The following is a 26,088-nucleotide window of genomic DNA, read 5'->3' as shown; positions in this document are numbered from 1 at the left end:
CTGTATTGGCTCCTTTGAGCCTGGAACCGAACCCAAGTTCAGTACAAAGGTTTTTAAAAGTAGAAATTAATTTACGTAGTTATTACCCGAAGTCTCACAAGACTTTGCAAAGTAATAACTTTGGCTCATAGGAGCCAATACATTCTAATACTGTATGGAGCGCTTGTTCTGTACAGTATTAAAACTAAGTTTTATGCGAATTGACTTTGGATGCAGCATCCGAAGTTGATTCGCTCATCCCTAGTTCAACCATTGGGGTTGTTGGCTCCTAGCCCAGACAAACCCTTTAAGGCAGTGGTGCCCAACCATTTTTCGTCTGAGGGCCGCACTAGACATGGTAAAAAATTTCGCGGGCCAGAACCAGGTAGCTTTGCCAGAAAGAAATGCAAACACTGTGAGGGGGCACGTGTGAGCATTACTAAAATACATAATACGGAGCCTTCAAATCTGCGTTTGGAGCCTCTGTTGCAGATTCTGTTGAAAGACCAGACAAAAAAGTCTTGCATACAGCACTTTTGTGTCCGGTAAAAAGACAGGATCGCAAACGGAAACTGAAGGGATCCCATCATAGTCGGTGGAGTCTGTTCAGCTCCTTCCCTGTGGGGTTACAGAAGGAGGGGGAAGTAGGGTCACTAGTGGGGTGACAGGAGGAGGAGGGAGCAGGGTCACTAGTGAGGTGACAGGAGGAGGGTGAAGCAGGGTCACTAGTGGGGTGACAGGAGGAGGGGGGAGCAGGGTCACTAGTGGGTGACAGGAGGAGGGTGAAGCAGGGTCACTAGTGGGGTGACAGGAGGAGGGGGAGCAGGGTCACTAGTGGGTGACAGGAGGAGGAGGGAGCAGGGTCACTAGTGAGGTGACAGGAGGAGGGTGAAGCAGGGTCACTAGTGGGGTGACAGGAGGAGGGGGGAGCAGGGTCACTAGTGAGGTGACAGGAGGAGGGGGGAGCAGGGTCACTAGTGGGGTGAAGAGGGGGGAGCAGGGTCACTAGTGGGTGACAGGAGGAGGAGGGAGCAGGGTCACTAGTGAGGTGACAGGAGGAGGGTGAAGCAGGGTCACTAGTGAGGTGACAGGAGGAGGGGGAAGCAGGGTCCCTAGTGGGGTGACAGGAGGAGGGTGAAGCAGGGTCACTAGTGGGGTGACAGGAGGAGGGGGGAGCAGGGTCACTAGTGGGGTGACAGGAGGAGGGGGGAGCAGGGTCACTAGTGGGGTGACAGGAGGAGGGTGAAGCAGGGTCACTAGTGGGGTGACAGGAGGAGGAGGGAGCAGGGTCACTAGTGAGGTGACAGGAGGAGGGTGAAGCAGGGTCACTAGTGGGGTGACAGGAGGAGGGGGGAGCAGGGTCACTAGTGGGGTGACAGGAAGAGGGGGGAGCAGGGTCACTAGTGGGTGACAGGAGGAGGAGGGAGCAGGGTCACTAGTGAGGTGACAGGAGGAGGGGGAAGCAGGGTCACTAGTGGGGTGACAGGAGGAGGGGGGAGCAGGGTCACTAGTGGGTGACAGGAGGAGGGTGAAGCAGGGTCACTAGTGGGGTGACAGGAGGAGGGGGAGCAGGGTCACTAGTGGGTGACAGGAGGAGGGTGAAGCAGGGTCACTAGTGGGGTGACAGGAGGAGGGGGAGCAGGGTCACTAGTGAGGTGACAGGAGGAGGGGGGAGCAGGGTCACTAGTGGGGTGAAGAGGGGGGAGCAGGGTCACTAGTGAGGTGACAGGAGGAGGGGGGAGTAGGGTCACTAGTGGGGTGACAGGAGGAGGGGGAAGCAGGGTCACTAGTGAGGGTGACAGGAGGAGGGGGAAGCAGGGTCCCTAGTGGGGTGACAGGAGGAGGGTGAAGCAGGGTCACTAGTGGGGTGACAGGAGGAGGGTGAAGCAGGGTCCCTAGTGGGGTGACAGGAGGAGGGTGAAGCAGGGTCACTAGTGGGGTGACAGGAGGAGGGGGAGCAGGGTCACTAGTGGGGTGACAGGAGGAGGGGGGAGCAGGGTCACTAGTGGGGGTGACAGGAGGAGGAGGGAGCAGGGTCACTAGTGAGGTGACAGGAGGAGGGGTGAAGCAGGGTCACTAGTGGGGTGACAGGAGGAGGGGGGAGCAGGGCACTAGTGGGTGACACGGAGGAGGGTGAAGGCAGCGGTCACTAGTGGGTGGGGTGACATGAGGAGGGGGAGCAGGTTCCTAGTGGGGTGACAGGAGGAGGGTGAAGCAGGGTCATAGTGGGGTGACAGGAGGATGGTGGGCAGGGTCACTAGTGAGGGGTGACAGGAGGAGGGTGGAACATGCGTCACTAGTCGGGTTGAAGAGGGGGAGAAGGGTCATAGTGAGGTGACAGGAGGAGGTGAAGCAGGTCCTAGTGGGGTGCCAGGAGGAGGGGGGAGCAGGGTCACTAGTGAGGTGAGGAGGGTGAAGCAGGGTCACTAGTGGGGTGACAGGAGGAGGGGGGGAGCAGGGTCACTAGTGAGGTGACAGGAGGAGGGGGGAGCAGGGTCACTAGTGGGGTGAAGAGGGGGGAGCAGGGTCACTAGTGAGGTGACAGGAGGAGGGTGAAGCAGGGTCACTAGTGAGGTGACAGGAGGAGGGGGAAGCAGGGTCCCTAGTGGGGTGACAGGAGGAGGGTGAAGCAGGGTCACTAGTGGGGTGACAGGAGGAGGGGGGAGCAGGGTCACTAGTGGGGTGACAGGAGGAGGGGGGAGCAGGGTCACTAGTGGGGTGACAGGAGGAGGAGGGAGCAGGGTCACTAGTGAGGTGACAGGAGGAGGGTGAAGCAGGGTCACTAGTGGGGTGACAGGAGGAGGGGGGAGCAGGGTCACTAGTGGGGTGACAGGAAGAGGGGGGAGCAGGGTCACTAGTGGGTGACAGGAGGAGGAGGGAGCAGGGTCACTAGTGAGGTGACAGGAGGAGGGTGAAGCAGGGTCACTAGTGGGGTGACAGGAGGAGGGGGGAGCAGGGTCACTAGTGGGGTGACAGGAGGAGGGGGAGCAGGGTCACTAGTGGGGTGACAGGAGGAGAGGGAGCAGGGTCACTAGTGGGGTGACAGAAGGAGGGGAGAGCAGGGTCACTAGTGGGGTGATAGTAGGAGGGGGGGGGGAGAGGGTGACCGGGGACCAGTCACATGAGTCCACGCTCCTTACCTCTCCAGCAGCCCTGTCATGTTGCCCAAGGTCCTCCGGCAGCGTGCCCCGCTCTCCTTACTACAGCCAACACGGGAGCCGGCCCCTCCTCCTTCCAGCTCCCGCCGGCTTACCCTGCCTGACCCGACTTGTATTGCTGTGGCGCACTCATACAAACCAATAACAAAGCTTCTTGCTGTAAGGAGCTTTGTTATTGGTTATGTCAGGCCCAGGCAGCATCGCTGCGCTGCCTGTGCCGTTCACAGCGCTCACTGCACTGATTAATGTGGGGAAAAAGTCTAAGGCGTATTGTTACGCCTTAGACTTTTTTCAGGGAGTCGCACGGGCCGCATGAAACAGCATCGCGGGCCGGATTTGGCCCGCGGGCCGTAGGTTGGGCATCACTGCTTTAAGGTAATAGAAAAAGAAAACGCAAGATACGTGTTTGGTATTGTTGAAATCCTAAGGGCTGTTTCACACGAACGGATCCCGTGCGTGTCATCCGCTGCGTGACAGAGCCAAGCCCCGCTCTGGACAGCAGAGACACGGAGTAATAACATGACTGATAATGCTCCGTGCCTCTCTGTGATCTTTTTACTACAAAATCACAGTGAGATAAAGTCGTCACTGTGATTTCATAGTAAAGAGATCACAGAGAGGCACGGAGCATTATCGGTCATGTTATTACTCCGTGTCTCTGCTGTCCGGAACGGGGTTTGGCTCTTTCACGCAGCAGATTCCATGTACAGGACTGATAACTCTTGAACTCTAAAAAGTTGAATATACAAACTCTGCACATGTTGACGTTTCATTTTTAGGACATGTATCCCGAGAGTGGCTTCTCATATAAAATTTTTACTTTTTAGAGGAAAGGGAATTTCGCCTTCTGTTTTTTTTTTTTCCCAAGGCGAAAGTGGGTCCAGCAGTCTTTTTTCTATATTTTCCATGCCCATTCCAGATGAACACAGAGAAGGCAGCACTCCAAAAAGAATTGTAGTTTTTTTTACCCAATATCAGCAACGTTTCAGCTGCTGAATGCAGCCATTTTCAAGCATACAAATGTGGTAAATACTTAGGTATATATAGGTGGAATACGATTAACATCAATTAATATAATCAAGATAAAAACACATCAAATATCATACGCAGTCAGATACATGGTATGAGAGTGTGAATCAATATAATCACTGTGACATTATTATATCACAGGGATTATATTGATTTACACTACCATACCATCAGTGGCATAGCTAGAAATGACTGGGCCCCACAGCAAATTTTTGAATGGGGCCCCTCTCCCCCAGTCATTTTTTTGCAACCCCTTCCTTTCATGCCGCCCCCATTCCTGTGGCTAGTTAAGATCGCTCTCTCAGACCAGGCCCGGCAGCTGTTCCTCCATTTCTTACACTTTCTATACTGTCACTATATATAATTTCATTTTGTAATACTGTTGAGGGGGCCCTGACAAAATCTTTTAGTCCTCCTTCACCTGGATGGGCTCCTTCTGGGTCAGGGCCCCAAAGCAGCCGCTTCCTCTATAGTTACGCTCCTGCATACCATGCATCTGACTGGAATTGATTCTGTGTATGATATTTGATGTGTTTTTATCTTGATTATATTAATTGATGTTAATCGTATTCAGTGGCGTCGCCAGGGGGGGACCAGAGGGGGCCACAGCCCCCCCTACATGACGCTGTGCCCCCCATGTGCACCCCCAACTAAAATGCCCCCCCAAGTGAGCCGCCGTAGTCGGGCACCGGGAGATGAGCGCTTCCATTGCGTTCATCTCCATAGTCATCTACCTGTGCTGCGGCGGGGCAGGGGAGGGAGAGGCGTGTCCCTTCCCCTTCCTCTGATAGGCTGCCGGCCTAGTGCCTGCAGCCTATCAGAGGCCGGCGCAGGCGGTGCAATGACGTCATCGCGCCGCCTGAGCCATACAGCGCGGGACACAGGCCGGAAGAGGCCTGCATCGCATCGCTGACATGAAGGTAAGTATAAGTGGGTTTTTATTTTTGTTTGTTTTTTACAATAGTTTTACAGGCACATTAGGGGGGCTCTTGTTACTGGCACATTGGGGGGGCTTATTACTGGCACATGGGGAGGCTTATTACTGGCACGAGATGGGGGCTTATTACTGGCACGTGATGGGGGGCTTATTACTGGCACATGATGGGGGCTTATTACTGGCACATGATGGGGGGGCTTATTACTGGCACATGATGGGGGGCTTATTACTGGCACATGATGGGGGGGCTTATTACTGGCACATGATGGGTGGGCTTATTACTGGCACATGATGGGGGGCTCTTGTTACTGGAACATTGGGGGGGCTGTTATTACTGGCACGTGATGGGGCTGGGCTCTTATTACTGGCACATTGGGGGGCTATTGTTACTGCCACGTGATGGGGGGCTCTTGTTACTGGCACGTGATGGGGGGCTCTTGTTACTGGCACGCTATTGGGGGCACTTATTACTGGCACGTTATTGGGGGCACTTATTACTGGCACATTATTGATGGGCACTATAGGGGCATCTACTGAGGCCACAAAGAAGGGGTATTTTATATGGGGGGCTCTGTACAGTAGCATTTTATACTGGGACACATTATGGTGGGTACTATGGGGAAGGTAGGAGAGGAGTACTATGGAGTCATCTACGGGGGGCACTAAGAAAGGGTATTTTATACTTGCAAATTATGGGGGACACTGAGGGCATCTACTGGGGCACGATATATGGGGCATTTTATACTGGTACATTATGAGGGGCACTAGGAGGAAGGGGGGAGAAGAGCACTATGGGGGCATTTACTGGGGGCACTATATAGGGGTATTTTATACTGGCACATTATGGGGGACATTAGCTCAACTGGGGGCATTACAAGGGGGTATTTTTTCCATTGTCACATTATAAGGAGAATTATTTATACTGGGGGGGCATTATGGTGGGTTTTATTACTCCCCCATGGTATGACCCCCTAGTAGCAGCACCAGCCTCTCTCTGCTCTGCTATCCCTCTGCCCCTTCTCCAAATCCTTATTATGAAATCTTTCTCATTAGGATAAAACACATCAGCTCTGCCGAGCCCCTGGCCAAAGTGTTGAAGTGGTGTCCGAGATCCCCAAGGGCCAAGCCAAGTAATTGTAAGTTTTCATGTGAAATATGTTTATGTTATACACATATAGCCTACACTGTGCCACACAATATACAGTATACCTCTACACTGTGTAGGTTGTTCTATAAGCACCCTTGTTCTGTGGTGGCGGACAGAAAATAATCTGGAAGTGGCCCTCCCGAGACCAGGCTCTGGATCCGCCACTGGACCGCTCACAGGAGTGTAATCCGTATGCTCTGACCTGCAGAACTGCACAACTAACAGGCAGTGCCTGTAGGCTGTAGCCTGGCCCTGTTACCGAAGCTAGCCGAGTGGTGTAAGGTTAATGTACTAGTAGAGATGAGCGGCCGCTTAATCCTGATTTAAAGTTAAAGTTACGGCAGGATATGGATTACAGTTTAGAAATGTCAAATGTACACTCCTGTGAGAGGCGGGGAGGGGGATCTGTGGATGACACTGTTATGGGGAGGGGGATCTGTGGATGACACTGTTATAGGGAGGGGGATCTGTGGATGACACTGTTATAGGGAGGGGGATCCGTGGATGACACTGTTATAGAGGGGGAAATGGGGATGACACTGTCATGGGGTGGATCTGTGGCTGACACATATAGCATAAGATGCTATATACGGTATGTGTCATCCACAGATCCCCCCCCCCCATAGCAGTGTCATCCACAGATCCCCCTCCCTATAAAAGTGTCTACCACAGTCAACTAGGACATGTTGAAATCTGAGTGATTTTTATTTATTTTTTAAACCACAGACAGCAGGACTTTTCTTCCCTGTTGCGGTTTTAGGTATTGGGTAAAGTATCGCAGCATTTCTAAGCGTACTCGTTGTTATAGCTGCCCCCCTACTTTTGTCCTGGCCCCCAGTGTGCCCTCCCAAAATTTGAAAGCTAGACACGCCACTGATTGTATTCCACCTATATATACCTGAGTATTTACCACATTTGTATGCTTGAAAATGGCTGCATTCAGCAGCTGAAACATTGCCGATATAGGGTAAATAAATTTCAATTCTTTTTGGAGTGCTGCCTTCTCTGTGTTCATCTGGAATTGGTGAGGACTTGGATTTGGCATCTTTGGAGGCATGCAACCGTTTTCTTTTTTGCTGCACATTTTTGCCTTTTTTTTTCTTAATTTGGTGCTGTGCTGCTCTAAGTGTGTATTTTTCCATTCCTATTGAATTCACTTTTGATCTTGGCTCAAAAACAGCATGAATAACTTCGACAAAAAAATGCTCATGCTCACTGTGAAAGACGCACAAAAAATCCTCAGCAAATATGCAATGTGTGAATTCACTCTGCCTGTATAATACACAATTAAATGTTACCTAGAAGTCCATGGACTCCTTTAGAAAATGTATGATCATCCAAGGTATAAAAACCTAAGAAATCCCTGTGGAGAGAGTGACCTTTCCAAACTTCATGCAGAATTATAACAAATGTTGCTCCTTCTCCAAATGACAAGGTCACATTACTTCTTTTGTTCACCACCAGATTAAACCTGGAAGAGTAGAAATATAGAAATTATACAGATTATTTCACCTGAAATGTATGGCATAATTTCTGCTACTTCTGGCTACCTAAATGACCAGCTTGGGGAACAGGGATCCATGTAGGTCTTCCCACCTTAGAGCTCATGCACATGCCAATGTGCCAGCTATGCCCATATTGCAGCCCGCAAACAGCGGGTCTGCAATATACGGGCACCGGCCGTGAGCACACTGTATAACGGATGCACACCCATTTACTTGAATTGGTCTGCAATCTGGGAGATACAGTGCGGAATGGAGGCTTGGATCAGAAGTTTTCTGTACAAGCCTCCGCACCACAAAAAAAGTAATGCATGCACTACTTTTTTGTGGTGCGGACTGTCGGATGCAGGTAACAGACCCTATTCAAGTGCATTTGTGGTCCGCAGCACAGGCAACGCCGGCACGCGGTCGTGTGCAGGAGCCCTTGCCCTACATAGAAGTGAACAAACATTTACAGTAGACTAACCAATTAAGTGGACCAGATGACTTTGCAATGAAGACCCATGTGGGTGGTAGCAACTTCATGGAGCACAACCGGAATCAATCAGCAGATCACTGCTGCATCTTACTTCTTAAAAAAAGGGTTGTAAATTAGAGATCGCCTATAGGAATATTACAGTAATATGTTTCTTACCCTTCCTTGCTTATAGAGCCTGTTTTCTGCCACGAGAACGTTTTCTTGTTTTTATGGTTCAGAACTATGATTTTGTCAGTGGTCACCTCAATTTCTATCTTGATCTCTCTGTTTACGATCCCAAATCTTCCAAAATAGGTTTCATTTGATATGACATTATTGATTTTCTTGTTTCCAATAAGTTCCCCATTGACTGCAATACCTAGAAAAGACATGGAGGATTCATGGGGTGTGATCAAGCTTTTATGGGAGATTGTATGGATGTGCAATCAATGTGTAACAGGGGGTTCAGACCTGAGCGTTCTGAAACGAGCGCTCTGTATGCGCGATTGTACGGGCGTTTACAATCGCGCATACAGAGACAGGCGTGCACACATTGTCGCGCGTTCCCGAATATCTATGTGCGGGAACGCGCGACAAACGCCCCCAAAAAAGCTCAAGAACTTGTTTGAGCGTCTGGCTTTTTACAGCGCGATCGTACGCGCTGTAAAACGCCCAGGTGAGAACCATTCCCATAGGGAATCATTGGTTTCTCCGTGTTGAGCGTTTTACAGCGCGTAGGAACACGCTGTAAAACGCTCAGGTCTGAACTTAGGGTAAAGTGGGAAAACTCCTTTAACAGAATAGTGCAGAGTAAGGATGGGAGGCTCTGGAAACAGTGGAAGAGGCTACTGTGGTAGATAATACTTCGGGGGCTGAGGGTGGGAACTCTGAACCTCCTGGAAAAATGGAAAGTATGGGTTTTTCCTGACATACTAAGGGGTCACTTTTTTGACTGAGCTAACTGTTGGGTATTGGCAGACACTGAGAACTGAGTTTGTGAGAGGCAGTCACTAAAACAAGAAAGGGGAATAATGCAGTTTTCATGAAAGCGGGGATATAGAGCATTTTGGCAGCAGACCAACTTTATATGGTAGAGGACACCAAGGAGTATATCAAAGTGTCAAATAAAGGGCCATAAGTTCCAAGTTGCAGACAATTTAATTATTACACACAAAAAACAATTTCTACTTAGTGTCAGTGCACTATAACTGATATAGCTCAAAAGCCGTTCTATATTCCTAAAACGGTTTGCATTATGTTGAGGGATATGGAGCACAGTCTTCAGATTACATACTGGTTAAGTACAAGTTTGACCCATAAATCGCAAACTAAGAATAACCATGTTATAAGGGAAAATAATAAAATGAATAGAACACCTAACCCAAACCCGAACTTCAGTGAAGAAGTCCAGGTTCGGGTCTGGGTACCACATTCAGTTTTTTCTCACGCGGTTGCTTAATGCATTGCACTTGCGTGGAAAAAACTGAACATCGGAACGCAATCGCAGTCAAAACTGACTGCAATTGCATGCCTACTCGCTCGGTTTTCCCGCAATGCACCCGTGACTCATCCGGAGCAAATCTGGGACGCAAGTGTGAAAGAGGCCTTAAAGGGGTTCTCCAATAATTTGATATTGATGGCCTATTTTCAGGATAGGTAATCAATATCAGATCAGTGGGGGTTCGACTTCTGGAACCCCCACCGATCAAGTGTATGAAGAGGCTGCGGTGCTGTGTGAGAGCTTAGGTCTCTTCCTAGACCAGTGATTTCACATTAATTGGTCACATGGCCTAGGGGCAGCTCAGTCCCATTCAAGTGCAATGGGCTGAGCTGCAATACCAAGCAGAAGAGCTCTGCTGAGCACTGCGGTTTCCTCAAACAACGGATTTCTGGGGGTGCTAGGAGTTGGACTTCTGCTGATCTCATATTGAGGACCTTTCCACAGAACTAGGTAAAGTTAAAAGGATGCGGGAACCGCGCTCTAAATACAAAATGAATGTCAGTGAGTCTATCCTGCAAATATACGGGAAAAAAAGAAGTCCAGTTAATGAAGATGGAAAGTTCTCTGGAACAAAATGTTCATAAGATATTTAAACAGTTCCCCTGCTACTGATCCATAAGTAGCATAACTCCGGACCCAAAAGAGAGGTGAACGCTGCTGGACAAATGTCAGTAATTCGTCCACAGACGACTCCTGCAGATCCACAGATCTCACGCTGAAAATCCAGCCTCTGAATCCAACCACCGTACCTTCAAAGGAATAAAGACAGATGGTGCAGTACCCTCGGTATCTTCAATAGTAAGATTTTTATTGTACTTACAATCAGGAAGTATAAAATTTGCACATATAAAAGGCCCGACCCGGGTTTCGCTGTTCGCTTCGTCAGGGGCTGCGGTATACTGACCGCTGCAAACCACGAGTGGAAATACTCTCCCACCCCGGAACTGAAACGGACTTCCGTAATCAGTCACATGACAATCACAAAGTCGGCTGTTCAGACTATAAAAGTGCATTCAAAATAACAAACACATATAAATACAAATTCACATATAAATATAAATAGACATATAAAATGTTCATAGTATAAAATTCATAAAAATCCATGTATAAAAAATCGAATATATAAAACGGAAATATAGATATCATATGGATCAAGCCATACAGACTGATTTAATATCCCACTCGATATTCAGTCCTCGCGGTTGTAAAGTGCCCAACTCAAAAATCCACTTAGCTTCTATTTTATTTATTGATCCATATGATATCTATATTTCCGTTTTATATATTCGATTTTTTATACATGGATTTTTATGAATTTTATACTATGAACATTTTATATGTCTATTTATATTTATATGTGAATTTGTATTTATATGTGTTTGTTATTTTGAATGCACTTTTATAGTCTGAACAGCCGACTTTGTGATTGTCATGTGACTGATTACGGAAGTCCGTTTCAGTTCCGGGGTGGGAGAGTATTTCCACTCGTGGTTTGCAGCGGTCAGTATACCGCAGCCCCTGACGAAGCGAACAGCGAAACCCGGGTCGGGCCTTTTATATGTGCAAATTTTATACTTCCTGATTGTAAGTACAATAAAAATCTTACTATTGAAGATACCGAGGGTACTGCACCATCTGTCTTTATTCCTTTGAAGGTACGGTGGTTGGATTCAGAGGCTGGATTTTCAGCGTGAGATCTGTGGATCTGCAGGAGTCGTCTGTGGACGAATTACTGACATTTGTCCAGCAGCGTTCACCTCTCTTTTGGGTCCGGAGTTATGCTACTTATGGATCAGTAGCAGGGGAACTGTTTAAATATCTTATGAACATTTTGTTCCAGAGAACTTTCCATCTTCATTAACTGGACTTCTTTTTTTCCCGTATATTTGCAGGATAGACTCACTGACATTCATTTTGTATTTAGAGCGCGGTTCCCGCATCCTTTTAACTTTACCTTATTTAGGAGTTTAACCCTACTCCCCTAAGGGTACCGCTGCTACTGTCTATTTCCATACCAGTTAATACTATATATTTCTCTTTCCACAGAACTATCCACAGATGAAAATCTCAAAGAAGCTTTTTAAATCCCGTGCAGCTTCAGTGCTTCCCGCCAGTCCTTATGTATTTGGCTGCAGAGATGACATGCCCGTATAGACACATGATTGCTGCAGCATGACACAGGACCACTGAGACTGGTGATTGGCTGCAGTGGTTACGTAAGTATATGGGCATGTCATCGCTGCAACCAGATACACAGAGCACTGGAGCAGTGGGGTTTATCAGGTGAGTATAAGTTCTTTTGTTATTTTATCACATTTTCCTTGCCTTCAGATGTTTTTTTTTTTGCTATATTGTAAACTACTTTAAGCGTTAAGGGCTCATGCACACGACCGTATGCCCTCCGAGACATAAGGTCCGTGAGGGGGCCATACATATGTCCCCGAGCGGCATACATCATGCGCATGGGAGTACACAGCATCATAGATTACAATAGTCCCGCATTCATAAGATCATATGAGTGTAGGACAATAGTCCCGCAGGCAGCACGATGTGCACAGCATCATTGTAATCTATGATGCTGTGTACTCCCGTGCGCACGATGTATGCCGCTTCGGGACATATGGCCCGCTCACGGACTGTATTTCTCGGAGGGCATACGGTCGTGTGCATGAGCCCTGACTGTCAGGTTTCATTACATACCTAGTTGTCTATCCTCAATAAGGTTCAGGATCACACCCGGCTTCTCCTGAATATTGAAGCACAGTACGTCATTCTTTTGTGGAACATTTATCACAAAATGAGGGTCAGAATCCACTGTTAATAGAAATATCCAGTTAGGAGAATAATCCAATTATGAAAGTTATTGCTGAGAAACAGAGGGTATTATAAGAAAGCACAGATGAGCGCACAGTGCTAGAGCTCAGGTACAATACAGTTATACAATTACATCATATACATGGATGTGACATCACTGTGGCTCAGTGGTCAGCACTGGTGCCTTGAAGCGTTGGGGTCCTAGGTTAGAATCCGACCAAGAAAGAAATCTGCATGAAGTTTGTATGTTCTCCCCGTGTTTGCGTGGCTTTTCCGGTTTCCTCCCACATTCCAATGACATACTGATAGCTTGTGAGCCCCATTGGGGCCAGTTGGATTCTAATGTCTGTAAAGCGCTGCGGAATATGGTAGCGCTATATAAGTGCATAAAATAAATAAAAATAGTCAAAGGGTATTCCCATCTTATGAAGTGATAGTATAAAAATAGCATATGCACTCACTTTATGATTGTAGGGGTCCAACCTCTGGGCACTCCTGGCCACCTGTCTATGCAGGAAATGGCACCCTGATGCATTCATTTGAATAGAGAGGTGCTACATTTTCAGCATTGGCAGGGGACCCAGAGGTTAGACCCCTATTGATCATAAAGTGATGGTGCAGCGTACCCTGCGGAGCCAGTGCAGAGGATGGGTGTGATAGTGGCCCTTATTAAGTGTTGTGTCACAGTGGTACTCCCTCAAGCCATTGGTCCATAGGGATCAGTGCAGTGAAAAGGTAATTTTGAAGAAAGTTGCCAGAAGTAAACAGAACAGTCTTTCTAGTAGGTGATACTTTCTGTCAGGGATGCGGGTGGGTAGAATACTCCACACCGAGCACAGGTGGCCTGGAAACTAGTGTAAAGGAGAAGGTCACCTTCTAGAACAACCCTAATCTAAGTCCTGACTAACTATCAGTATGAACTGACCTTGATGGTAGGAAAGTTCATACACAGGAACCTAGAGCCCTAACCCACCCTGTAGGGCCCAGGTATAGTGACAGGACTTGAGACAACCTATTCCTCCACCAGAAGGATGAACAGGATTCTCCCTCCGGCCTGGATACAACAGATAGGGGGAAAAAACACACAAAATACAAATAGGAAACGCGACACTTAACTTCATGTGGAGTAAAGGCAGCGCCAGGAGCTCAACTGAGAACCAACAATCAGCTAGCCCAGAGTCCAGAAACTGAAGCTATAAACCGCACCCCTAGAAGGGGTAAGCAGTGATAAATAGGGGAAGTTAAATTACCAAATCAACAACACCTGCCAGAGGTGTGGTCATTACCAAAAAAACACAGACACAAATGATCCAAAAGGAACCATTCAGATTAATCCATGTGTTGCCAGTCTCTCTGATCTCCTGGCCCCTGTCACAGGAGTATCCGTGACAGTACCCACCCTTCTACGGGAGACCTCTGGGCACCCAGGATCAACCTTATCCGGGTAAGACTTGTGAAAGGCTTTCACCAAGCGACTGGCATTCACATCGGATGCCGGTACCCATATCCTCTCCTCAGGTCCATAACCCTTCCAGTGGACAAGATTCTGAAGAGAGACGATTATCTTGGCGATCTGAAATTCCAAACTACCGTCTACCATGACACTAGCAGGTGGGAAGGAAGACGGCTCCAAAGGTTCAACATATCTCTTTAACAAAGATTTGTGAAATACATTATGAATTTTCAGGGCCTGGGGAAGTTCAAGATGAAATACTACAAGATTAATTATAGCAGTGATCTTATATGACCAATAAATATTGGACCCAACTTCCAAGAAGGTACCTTCAACTTAATGTTTCTTGTAGACAGCCACACAGAATCACCCACTCTCAGCTAGCCCAGAGTCCAGAAACTGAAGCTATAAAACGCACCCCTAGAAGGGGTAAGCAGTAATAAATAGGGGAAGTTAAATGACCAAATCAGCAACACCTGCCAGAGGTGTGGTCATTACCAAAACAACACAGACACAAATGATCCCCAAGGAACCAGGAACCATTCAGATTACCCACGTGTTGCCAGTCTCTGTGATCTCCTGGCCCCTGTCAAGGGAGTGTCCGTGACACTTTCATAAACAGCAATTTCCAAGTGCAACTCTCTGGCACTAGTAAGGATTATGGAGGCAGGTTGGATGGCTGCAATTTGGCATTAATGTACCGTAGTACTGGCCTAGTAATATTCTGGGTGATGTGTGTCCCAGCTGCCGTCCCACACCTCACAGCAGTGTCTTTAATGCTGGTTTCCGCTGTCTGATTCCTCTCAAGTATCTGCTTGAGAATGTCTTCTCTCTGGAGAATCCTCTTTAAGAGGAAGAGCTCTGGTGTGTGCTTCCTCTCTCCTCTGTCTCTCAGCAGGATCTCCCCCTCCTAGCAGGAAGCAGGACCTGCCCACTCCTACCAAGAGGGTTTGGAACAGGTTGGTTAGCCCTGTTCCTTTGCTATTCCTTACTGAAAGTTATGGCCAACATGAACAATATAATATTCATACATTGTAATACATTACAAAACTATATACACAGCAATTGCAGATACCCCCAGGTTTGGGATACTGCAATGACATATCTTAGAGAGATGGGAATATTCCTTTAACATTCCTTCCTGGCATATGTTGGGAAGGAGTTAAAGACTATGTCCACTTTTGCAATTATTTATTTTTATGGTTCGAATGCATTTGTGTATACAGTTCCTATGCAGGCCTATGTGTTTCAATGGTTAACAGACTACAGACACTGTGTTGTCTCATCTTGAAGCTAGGCTCCCTCCCATCTTCCCAACACTTATTGATAACGTATAAAACGTATAATATGTTAGCAAGAATTTAGACTGTATGCTTTCCAGGGACCTCTCGCTTGTGTCCTTGTTAGTTCAATTGGTTTTATTACTTGTCATTTGACTTTATATCCCACCTGTTCATCTCTGTAGAATATGTTGATGTTATAAATTATGATGATGATGATGGTTAGAAACACTGCAGGTGTTAAATGGAAAGGATTATGGGTGCACAGATCTTTTCCACTATTTGTTACCATTAAACAATATACAGCAATTCTGCATAGGTTGGCCATCTCATCTCTCCTCATGGTAGATGCGGCCCTGCCTATAATGTGGTGAATACTGGCATTTTCTCGGAAGAACTACCATCCACTGCATGTAGTGGTATTTCATAATTCATTTTTGCCAGAATCTGCATTCCAGCTAAAACTTTATTTTCCATGCGTTGTGCATTGTAAAAAAAATGACCTAAAAATCTACACACATCACACATAGTATTCCTTTAAAGCAGGGGTGCCCAACCTTTTTTGGTCTGGGGGCCCCATGGTCACATTGCTCTATTTCAAGGGGCCGCAAAAAGAAAGAAAAAGGTTAATCAGTGCTCATTTGCACCAGCCTATTACACAGGCCGATGCAAAGTGAATGGGGAGGAATAATCACTACCACAGTCATTTCTCCCTCATTCAGTTCTCTTGATTATCGGCAGTACGTTCCGGATTACACAGGGAGATGTGCTGACGATTATCGTACATCTTTCATCCTGATATAATATGTAAATCAGCCGACCAGATATCAGGAATGAGTGTATATATGAACACTTGTTCCCAGTAATTGTCCCGAATATTGTGCAGTGTAAGGCTCCATTCACACATCCGTAGTGTATTGCGGATCCGCAATACACCCGGCCGGGAACCCCCTGTCACGGCTGAGGATGGAGAAAACCCTCAGCCGTGCAATGCCACGAGATGTTAGTCGCTGCTCGGCCAGGACAACAGAATAAGGGAGCAGGTCACCTCCTAACGCATCCCTAATACAACCCTGACTCATAGCTGCATGAGCCGACCTTGAAGGTAGGAGGGCTCATGCTCAGGAACCTCGGATCCCTACTCACCCTCCGCCGATCCCTGAACTAGGAGCTGGGTAGACCACCTGTTCCCCCTGGATGCGGAGGAACAGGAGTCTAAACTGGCCGAGTGTCACGGGAGGTGTACAGAAAACTAGAAGACACAAAATGAAGATCCGACTGACTGGATCCAAAACTAAGGAACCAAAGGGATAGCCCTGCAAAAGACCTGGCTCTCTCCCTAACTGCTCAGCCTATGCAAAAATCTCAATGGTAGATGATCGCATATCCTCGTTCCTCGACTGTATAACACCTGAACACCCTATAATAGTGAGGGGACACGACCACTGGCTCCCCACACTTGATACGAAGGGAGTCAGGGTCACCTGGGATCCAGCAAACAGGAAAATACAAATGAATGAACAAAACTTATCTGTAGAAGACTCAGTAGTAGCATCCAGCATGCACACACTCCAGGAAGTTGTATAAACCGCAAAGTGATGCAGTATGGGAAGGGATTTAAAGGGATGCAATCAGTGCACCTACATGACAGCTGAGAGAGGCTAACGAGATGAGAAAACAAAAGCAAAACAAAAGGAACCTCAAGGAGGAGGTTCTGAAGAACGTCTGTCAGAGCTTCTCAGATGTCTGGTGGTGACAGTACCCCTCCTTCTACGAGTGGACTCCGGACACTCAGAGCCCACCTTCTCAGGATGGGACCTATGGAAAGCCCTGATGAGACGAGTGGCCTTAATGTCTGTCACTGGGACCCACATCCTCTCCTCAGGACCATAAACCTCCCAATGAACGAGGTACTGGAGAGAACCGCGGACAACACGAGAATCCACAATCCTAGAGACCTAAAATTCAAGATTACCATCAACCACAATCGGAGGAGGAGGCAAAGACGAGGGTACAATGGGTTGGACATAAGGTTTTAATAAGGACTTATGAAAAACATTATGAATCTTCCAAGTCTGAGGAAGATCAAGATGGTAGGCAACAGGATTGATGACGGACAAGATTTTGTAAGGCCCAATAAACTTAGGACCCAACTTCCAGGAGGGAACCTTCAATTTGATATTCTTAGTAGACAACCACACCAGATCACCAACATTCAGGTCCGGACCAGGCACACGTCTCTTATCCGCCACACGCTTATATCTCTCACTCATGCTCTTTAGATAATCCTGAATCTTTTGCCAAATAGATGACAAAGACAAGGAGAATCTGTCCTCATCAGGTAAACCAGAAGACCCCTCTCCAGAGAATGTTCCAAACTGCGGATGAAACCCATATGCACCAAAAAATGGACTCCTCGCGACGGTTATTTAAAGCAAACTCAGCAAGGGACAAAAAAGAACACCAATCCTCCTGATTCTCCGCTACAAAACAGCGCAGATATGTCTCCAGATTCTGATTGACGCGCTTTGTCTGGCCATTCGACTGCGGGTGGAAAGCAGAAGAGAATGACAACTGAACCCCCAAGCGAGAACAGAAAGCCTTCCAGAATCTGGAAACAAACTGTGTGCCCCTATCAGAGACTATGTCTGAAGGAATACCATGCAATTTGACAATGTGATCAATAAATGCCTGCGCCAGCGTCTTAGCATTGGGCAAGCCAGGAAAAGGAATGAAATGCACCATTTTGCTAAAACGGTCCACCACCACCAGAATCACAGTCTTCCCCGAGGAACTAGGCAGGTCCGTAATGAAGTCCATGGACAGATGTGTCCAATGACGGGAAGGAATGGGTAACGGAAGGAGAGGACCTGATGGCCGTGAATGAGGGACTTTGGCACGAGCGCAAGTCTCGCAGGCTGCCACAAAACCCTCAACCGACTTACGAAGCGCCGGCCACCAGAATCTCCGAGCGATGAGATCCACTGTGGCTCTTGCCCCCCGGGTGCCCAGCAAGGACAGTATCGTGGTGCTCCTTAAAAATATTGTGTCTTAAAGCGAGAGGCACAAACAACCTCCCAGGAGGACAAAGATCAGGAGCCTCTGACTGGGCTACCTGAACCTCTGCCTCCAATTCAGGATAAAGAGCAGAGACCACCACACCTTCAGCCGAAATGGGACCCGGGTCTTCAAAATTCCCACCTCCCGAAAAACAACGTGACAGGGCATCCGCCTTCACATTCTTAACCCCAGGGCGGAACGTGACAACAAAATGAAACCTTGAAAAAAACAAAGACCATCTGGCCTCGGGTTCAGAAGCTTGGCTGACTCCAAGTATGCCAGATTCTTATGGCCAGTTAACACGGTAATAGGGTGTCTGGCTCCCTCTAACCAATGGCGCCATTCCTCAAAAGCTAACTTGATGGCCAACAACTCCCTTTCTCCCACATCGTAATTTCTCTCTGCGGAGGAGAGTTTCTTCGAGAAAAAGGCACACGGTCGCCATTTGACAGGAGAGGGACCCTGAGACAAGACCGCACCCACACCCACCTCAGAAGCATCAACCTCAACTATGAAGGGTAGAGAAATATCAGGTTGTACCAAGATGGGAGCGGAAGCAAAACTTTCCTTGATATTAGAAAAGGCCTTACGCGCCTCTACCGACCAGGAGGAAAAATCTTCCCCCTTTCTAGTCATATCAGTGAGTGGTTTAACAACAGAGGAATAATTCAAAATAAACTTCCTGTAATAATTGGCAAAACCCAAAAAACGCATCAGCGCCTTCTAATTCTCAGGAAGCTCCCACTCAAGCACAGCGCGGACCTTCTCGGGGTCCATGCGAAAACCAGAAGCGGAGAGAAGAAACCACAGAAATTGAATTTCTGGAACCGCAAACACACATTTTTCCAGTTTAGCGTACAATTTATTCTGCCGCAGGATGAGCAAGACCTGACGTAAGTGTTCCTTATGAGTTTTGAAATCAGGAGAAAAAATCAAAATGTCATCTAGATACACTAATACAAATCTCCCCATTAAATGATAAAAAATGCTGTTCACAAAATGCTGAAAGACGGCTGGAGCATTCATCAAACCAAAAGGCATAACCAAATTCTCAAAATGGCCCTCAGGGGTATTAACCCCTTAAGGACACATGACGTACCGGTACGTCATGGCTTTAAATAGCGATGCCGGCGCCGCGGGGGTTAATCGGAACGGGATGCCGGCTGAAATCATTCAGCCGGCATCCTGTAACAATGCAGGGGGGGGGTCATTTGACCCCCCCGCATCGACGATCGCAGAAAACCGCAGGTCAATTCAGACCTGCGGTTTTCTGCGTTTCCGGTCCATTCGGGTGTCCTGTGACCCGATGAACCGGAAAAAGACTGCGATCGGTGGCGTAATTATACACCACCTATCGCAGTCCGAGGATTTGAAGAGGCGGTGCTGGCTCTGGTGCTGAATGCCGCTGTCCAGGGTGCTGATTGGTGCAGGGGAGAGAGGCGCGAGATTCAAACTTCCTGCGCTCCTCTCTCCCCTCCTCTTCCTGTCCAGCACCCTGACCGTGCAGCATCGTCCAGCACCAGCTCCTGTGTCCCCCTAATCGGCATCCATCACCCTCCTGCACCCATCGCCACCCAGGTAGGTTAGGGTCAGTGAGGGAGAGGCACCTTTAGGCAGGGATAGAAGGGAAAAGTTAAAAAAAAAAAAAAAAAAACACATTTATTCTAAACTTTTTTGTTTCAGCTTTCAGACCCCAGACCCCCCTGCCACTTGCCCCCCGCATCCCCCCCACCACCAGCCCCCCCCCCCCCACCAGCGGAGACGCCGCCAGGCGGAGCCAGGGGCCCCACATGCTAGGGATCCTGTGGCCCACCCTAGTACGAGCCGCCCTGGGGTTCGTACTGGTTTCCCGGCCCACCAAATAAGTTCACCGGAACCCCCTGCCGATGAACTTAGCTGGTGTCCCCCAGTGGACTTTGAGCCTGAGATTCCGGATTTCGCTGGCAATCCTGGAATCCAGATTCCCACAGTGGGGTTTACTGAAATTGACTTTTTTAGTTTTTTTTTCAGTAACCCACTGGTGAATCTGATGGTGGAGCAGACGAAACTGTACGCCCAACAGTTCGTCGCTCAAAACCCGGGCTCATTTTTGGCTAGACCCGGTGGCTGGACGCCGGTCAGTGCAGCCGAGATGAGGACATTTTGGGGCCTCGTGCTGCATATGGGTCTAGTGCAAAAACCCAGTGTCAGGCATTACTGGAGTGGGGACATACTCTACCAGACCCCACTGTACAGTACGGCCATGACACGCTCCCGGTTTGAGGCCATCCGGAAATGTCTGCATTATTCCGATAATGCAGCATGTCCCCCCCGAAGTGATCCTGCCTATGACCGGCTGTACAAGATACGGCCGGTCATCGATCACTTTGGGGCCACATTTCAGCAGGCCTACGTACCTGGAAGGGAGGTCGCGGTTGATGAGTCTCTCGTTGCGTTCAAGGGGAGACTCAGTTTCCGCCAATACATTCCCACAAAGCGGGCGAGGTATGGCGTGAAGCTATACAAAATTTGTGAGAGTACCTCAGGGTACACTTACAAATTTCGTGTGTACGAGGGGCGAGATTCCCGGATTCAACCACCAGAATGTCCCCCCACTCTGGGTGTTACCGGGAAACTCGTGTGGGACCTTATGTACCCACTGCTGGATAAGGGTTACCACTTGTACGTGGACAACTTTTATACCAGCATTCCCTTGTTCAGGTCCCTTGCCGCCAGATCCACGTTCGCTTGTGGGACCGTGCGGAAAAAAATCAACGCGGCCTCCCTGCCCACCCCCTCCAGGTACCTATCCCCAGGGGTGAGACCCGTGCCCTTACCAGTGGAAGCCTGTTGCTGGTCAGGTATAAGGACAAGAGGGATGTCCTTATGCTGTCCACAATCCACGGTAACAGCACCACCCCCGTCTCTGTGCGAGGTACCGCGGCAACGGTCCTCAAGCCCGATTGTATCGTCGCCTACAATCGGTATATGGGAGGAGTTGATCTCTCTGATCAAGTCCTCAAGCCATATAATGCCATGCGCAAAACCCCCGCATGGTACAAAAAAGTTGCGGTCTACTTGGTACAGGTTGCCATGTACAACTCTTTTGTACTATCCCGAAGCGCTGGCAGCACAGGGACATTCCTCCAGTTCTATGAGGCAGTCCTCAAAGACCTGATCTTTTCGGACCGGGAAAGAGCAGGCCGGAGTACCTCGGGAACTGGAGGCGCCCGGATCGTCCCTGGCCAACACTTTCCAGGTGTGGTCCCCCATACTGGAAAGAAGGGACGAACCCAAAAAAGATGCAGAGTGTGTCACAAGAGGGGGATACGGAAGGACACCACTACTCAGTGTGACACTTGCCCCGATCATCCGGGCCTCTGCGTTATCGATTGCATCAGGGAGTATCACACTTCCATGGAGTACTAAATTTTTATAATCTCCAACAGTCCCCTAGAGAACATAAAACACTATGTCTCTCAGACTTTGGAGACACAGAAACAATTTTTTTTCCCCAAAAAAATATTAGTTTTAGTGCAGGCATCCTCAAACTGCGGCCCTCCAGATGTTGTAAAACTATAACTCCCAGCATGCCCAGACAACCTACAGCCATCAGCAGGGCATGGGGGGAATTGTAGTTTTACAACATCTGGAGGGCCGCAGTTTTAGGATGCCTGCTTAGTGTCTCCAAAGTCTGAGAGCCATACATATTGGGCATCGTCGCGTGCGTAAAAGTCGTCGCTATAAAAATAACATTTGACCAAACCCCTCGGATGAACAGCGTTAAAAATATAAAATAAAAACGGTGCCAAAACACCCATTTTTGGGCAAAATTTCCATTTGAATCCTTTTTTTCCAGTAATAAAGCAAGGGTTAACAGCCAAAAAAACCTCAATATTTATGGCCCTGATTCTGTAGTTTGCAGAAACACCCCATATGTGGTCGTAAATGGCTATATAGCCGCACGGCGGGCATAGAACGAAGGGAACTCCATATGGTTTCTGGAAGGCAGATTTTTTGACACCATGTCCCATTAGAAGCCCCCCCTGATGTAGCCTAGACTAGAAACTCCAAAAAAGTGACCCCATCTAAGAAACTACACCCCTCAAGGTATTCAAAAGTTACTTTATAAACTTTGTTAACCCTTTAGGTGTTCCACAAAACTAAATAGCAAATGTAGAAAAATTTTAGAATTTTATTTTTTTGTTACCTTGCCTCAAAAAAGTGTAATATAGAGCAACCAAAAATCATATTTACCCCTAAAATAGTCCCAAAACAACAACCACCTTATCCCATAGTTTTCTAGATGGGGTCACTTTTATGGAGTTTCTACTCTAGGGGTGCATCAGGGGGCTTGAAAGGGTACATGGTGTAAATAAACCAGTCCAGCAAAATCTGCCTTCCAAAAACCGTATGGCTTTCCCCTTCTTCTATGTCCTGCCGTTTAGCCAAATAGTAGTTTATGACCACATTTGGGGTGTTTCTGCAAACTACAGAATCAGGGCAACCCATTTTGAGTTTTGTTTGGCTGTTAACCCATTTTTTTCAGCAATAAAGTAAGGGTTAAAATGGAAAATTTTCCAAAAAATTGAAATTTCTAAATTGTTTCTCCATCTGCCATTAACTCTTGTGGAACACCTAAAGGGTTAACAAAGTTTGTAAACCCAGTTTTGAATACCTTGAGGGGTGTACTTTCTTAGATGGAGTCACTTTTTTGAAATTTCTATTCTAGGGGTACAACAGGGGGCTTCAAATGGGACATGGTATAAACAAAACCAGTCCTGCCAAATCTGCCTTCCAAAACCCATATGGTGTTCCCCTCCTTCTATGTCCTCCCGTTCGGCCAAACAGTAGTTTACGACCACATATGGGGTGTTTTTGCAAACTACAGAATCAGGGCAACCCATTTTGAGTTTTGTTTGGCAGTTAACCCTTGTTTTACTCCTGGAAAAAATTGATTATATTGGAAAATTTTCCACAAAATAGAAATTTCTAAATTGTTTCTCCATCTGCCAATAACTCTTGTGGAACACCTAAAGGGTTAACAAAGTTTGTAAACCCAGTTTTGAATACCTTGAGGGGTGTACTTTCTTAGATGGAGTCACTTTTTTGAAATTTCTATTCTAGGGGTGCAACAGGGGGCTTCAAATGGGACATGGTATAAACAAAACCAGTCCTGCAAAATCTGCCTTCCAAAACCCATATGGCGTTCCCCTCTTTCTACGTGCTCCCGTTTGGCCAAACAGTAGTTTACGACCACATATGGGGTGTTTTTGCAAACTACAGAATCAGGGCAACCCATATTGAGTTTTGTTTGGCTGTTAACCCTTACTTTATTGCTGGAAAAAATGGGTTAAAATAGAAAATTTTCCAAAAAATAGAAATTTCTAAATTGTTTCTCCATCTGCCATTAACTCTTGTGGAACAGCTAAAGGGTTAACAAAGTTTGTAAACCCAGTTTTGAATACCTTGAGGGGTGTACTTTCTTAGATGGAGTAACTTTTTTGAAATTTCTATTCTAGGGGTGCAACAGGGGGCTTCAAATGGGACATGGTATAAACAAAACCAGTCCTGCAAAATCTGCCTTCCAAAACCCATATGGCGTGCCCCTCTTTCTATGTCCTCCCGTTTGGCCAAACAGTAGTTTACGACCACATATGGGGTGTTTTTGCAAACTACAGAATCAGGGCAACCCATATTGAGTTTTGTTTGGCTGTTAACCCTTACTTTATTGCTGGAAAAAATGGGTTAAAATGGAAAATTTTCCAAAAAATAGAAATTTCTAAATTGTTTCTTCATCTGCCATTAACTCTTGTGGAACACCTAAAGGGTTAACAAAGTTTGTAAACCCAGTTTTGAATACCTTGAGGGGTGTACTTTCTTAGATGGAGTCACTTTTTTGGAATTTCTATTCTAGGGGTGCAAGGGGGGGCTTCAAATGGGACATGGTATAAACAAAACCAGTCCTGCAAAATCTGCCTTCCAAAACATATATGGTGTTCCCCTCCTTCTATGTCCTCCCGTTTGGCCAAACAGTAGTTTACGACCACATATGGGGTGTTTCTGCAAACTACAGAATCAGGGCAACCCATTTTGAGTTTTGTTTGGCAGTTAACCCTTGTTTTTTTCCTGGAAAAAATTGATTATATTGGAAAATTTTCCAAAAAATCTAAATTCTAAAAATTTATGTCCATTTGCCATGAAGTCACTCCAACCATTTATTTGCCTCGCTTGCCAATCAATGGTGGGGTTATGTTTAGTGAGCCAGGGTAGCCCCAACACTAGAGGAGTAGGCAACCCGCTTAGGACGAAACATGACACATCCTCAACATGAGTATCACTCACAATCAAATGGATATTGTGAACTATGCCCTTTAACGATTTCTGAGAAAGTGGAACGGAATCAATAGCAAAAACAGGTATATCCTTTCCCAAAGTGCATACCTGGAAACCATGAGATTGACAGCTGCTCCACTATCTACAAAAATCTCACAAAAAATGTTCTTGCTCTCTAGCGCCACCCTGGGAGGTAGGACAAAACGGGAACTACAAGCAAACGGAAAACCTTCAATTTCCGCATTAACCTTGCCAATAGTAACAGATGGAACGTTTTTAGAGGATTTTTTTCTTTTTGTTTCTTTATTACTCTCAAAAAACTGCCTGAATCTCCTAGAGGGACAAACATTTGCCAAATGATTTATACCTCCACAACAGAAACAAACCTTCCTATGAGAGCTGAATCCTCTATTGTCAGAGGCAAGCAAACCCAGCTGCATGGGTCCCTGCTCAGAAGGGATTGAGAGCGACTGAGACCCCTGTGCACTGAATGAGACCGCCGCACTGTCCTTGGAGTGAGTATGACAGGAAGGAGTGATCTCTCCTCTCTCTCTAAGACGCCTGTAAATACGAGCGGCCCGAGACATGGCAGAGTCCAAGGAGGTAGGTCTCTCATGAAAGGCAAATGCATCTTTCAATCCCTCTGAAAGACCATGGCAAAATTGACTTCAGAGTGCAGCATCATTCCAACCAGTATCAGCTGCCCATCTCCGAAATTCTGAGCAGTATATCTCTGCGGATTGTTTACCCTGACATAAAAGACGTAGTCTAGACTCAGCCAAAGCAATACGATCCGGATCATCATATATCTGACCCAGGGCTAAAAAATATTCATCCACTGAACGGAGGGGCCGTGGCCCCACTGGCAGCGAAAAGGCCCAAGACTGAGCGTTATCCCTGAGCAGCGAGATTATGATCCCCACCCTCCGCTCCTCATCACCAGAGGAATGGGAAAGTAGGCGAAAATGGAGTTTGCAAGCCTCTCTAAAACGAACAAAATTCTCACTACCCCCGGAGAACGTATCCGGAAGCGAGATTTTAGGCTCAGAACAAATTCCATGAACGCAAGCAGAAACGGTCACCTCCAACTGAGAGACAGTTTTCCGGAGATCTTCTACCTCCAGTGAAAGACCCTGCATGCGGTTAATCAAGGTTGAAACCGGATTCATGCTTAAGACGGTTTTGGCGGTTTATAATGTCACGGAAGGTGTACAGAAAACTAGAAGACACAAAATGAAGATCCGACTGACTGGATCCAAAACTAAGGAACCAAAGGGATAGCCCTGCAACAGACCTGGCTCTCTCCCTAACTGCTCAGCCTATGCAAAAATCTCAATGGTAGATGATCGCATATCCTCGTTCCTCGACTGTATAACATCTGAACACCCTATAATAGTGAGGGGACACGACCACCTGGGATCCAGCAAACAGGAAAATACAAATGAATGAACAAAAG

The 26,088-nt window shown here is 47.2% G+C and overlaps 1 protein-coding gene across 4 annotated transcripts in view; it reads right to left on the bottom strand.

Annotated features, from left to right (window-relative positions):
* Positions 1-26,088, bottom strand: part of LOC122943069 (inter-alpha-trypsin inhibitor heavy chain H3-like) — a 165,841-nt gene that overhangs the window by 24,823 nt on the left and 114,930 nt on the right. For all 4 annotated transcript variants that reach the window (XM_044300477.1, XM_044300478.1, XM_044300479.1 and 1 more), the window contains 3 exons: positions 12,411-12,524; positions 8,387-8,588; positions 7,549-7,721 (listed from right to left, as the gene is read on the bottom strand). In XM_044300477.1, the coding sequence (XP_044156412.1) occupies positions 7,549-7,721; positions 8,387-8,588; positions 12,411-12,524 (489 nt within the window). The remainder of the gene's footprint in view (positions 1-7,548; positions 7,722-8,386; positions 8,589-12,410; positions 12,525-26,088) is intronic.

Source organism: Bufo gargarizans, chromosome 7 (assembly GCF_014858855.1).
Source record: "Bufo gargarizans isolate SCDJY-AF-19 chromosome 7, ASM1485885v1, whole genome shotgun sequence".
Classification (NCBI taxonomy): Eukaryota; Metazoa; Chordata; class Amphibia; order Anura; family Bufonidae; genus Bufo; species Bufo gargarizans.
This window is presented reverse-complemented; position numbering and strand designations above follow the sequence as displayed.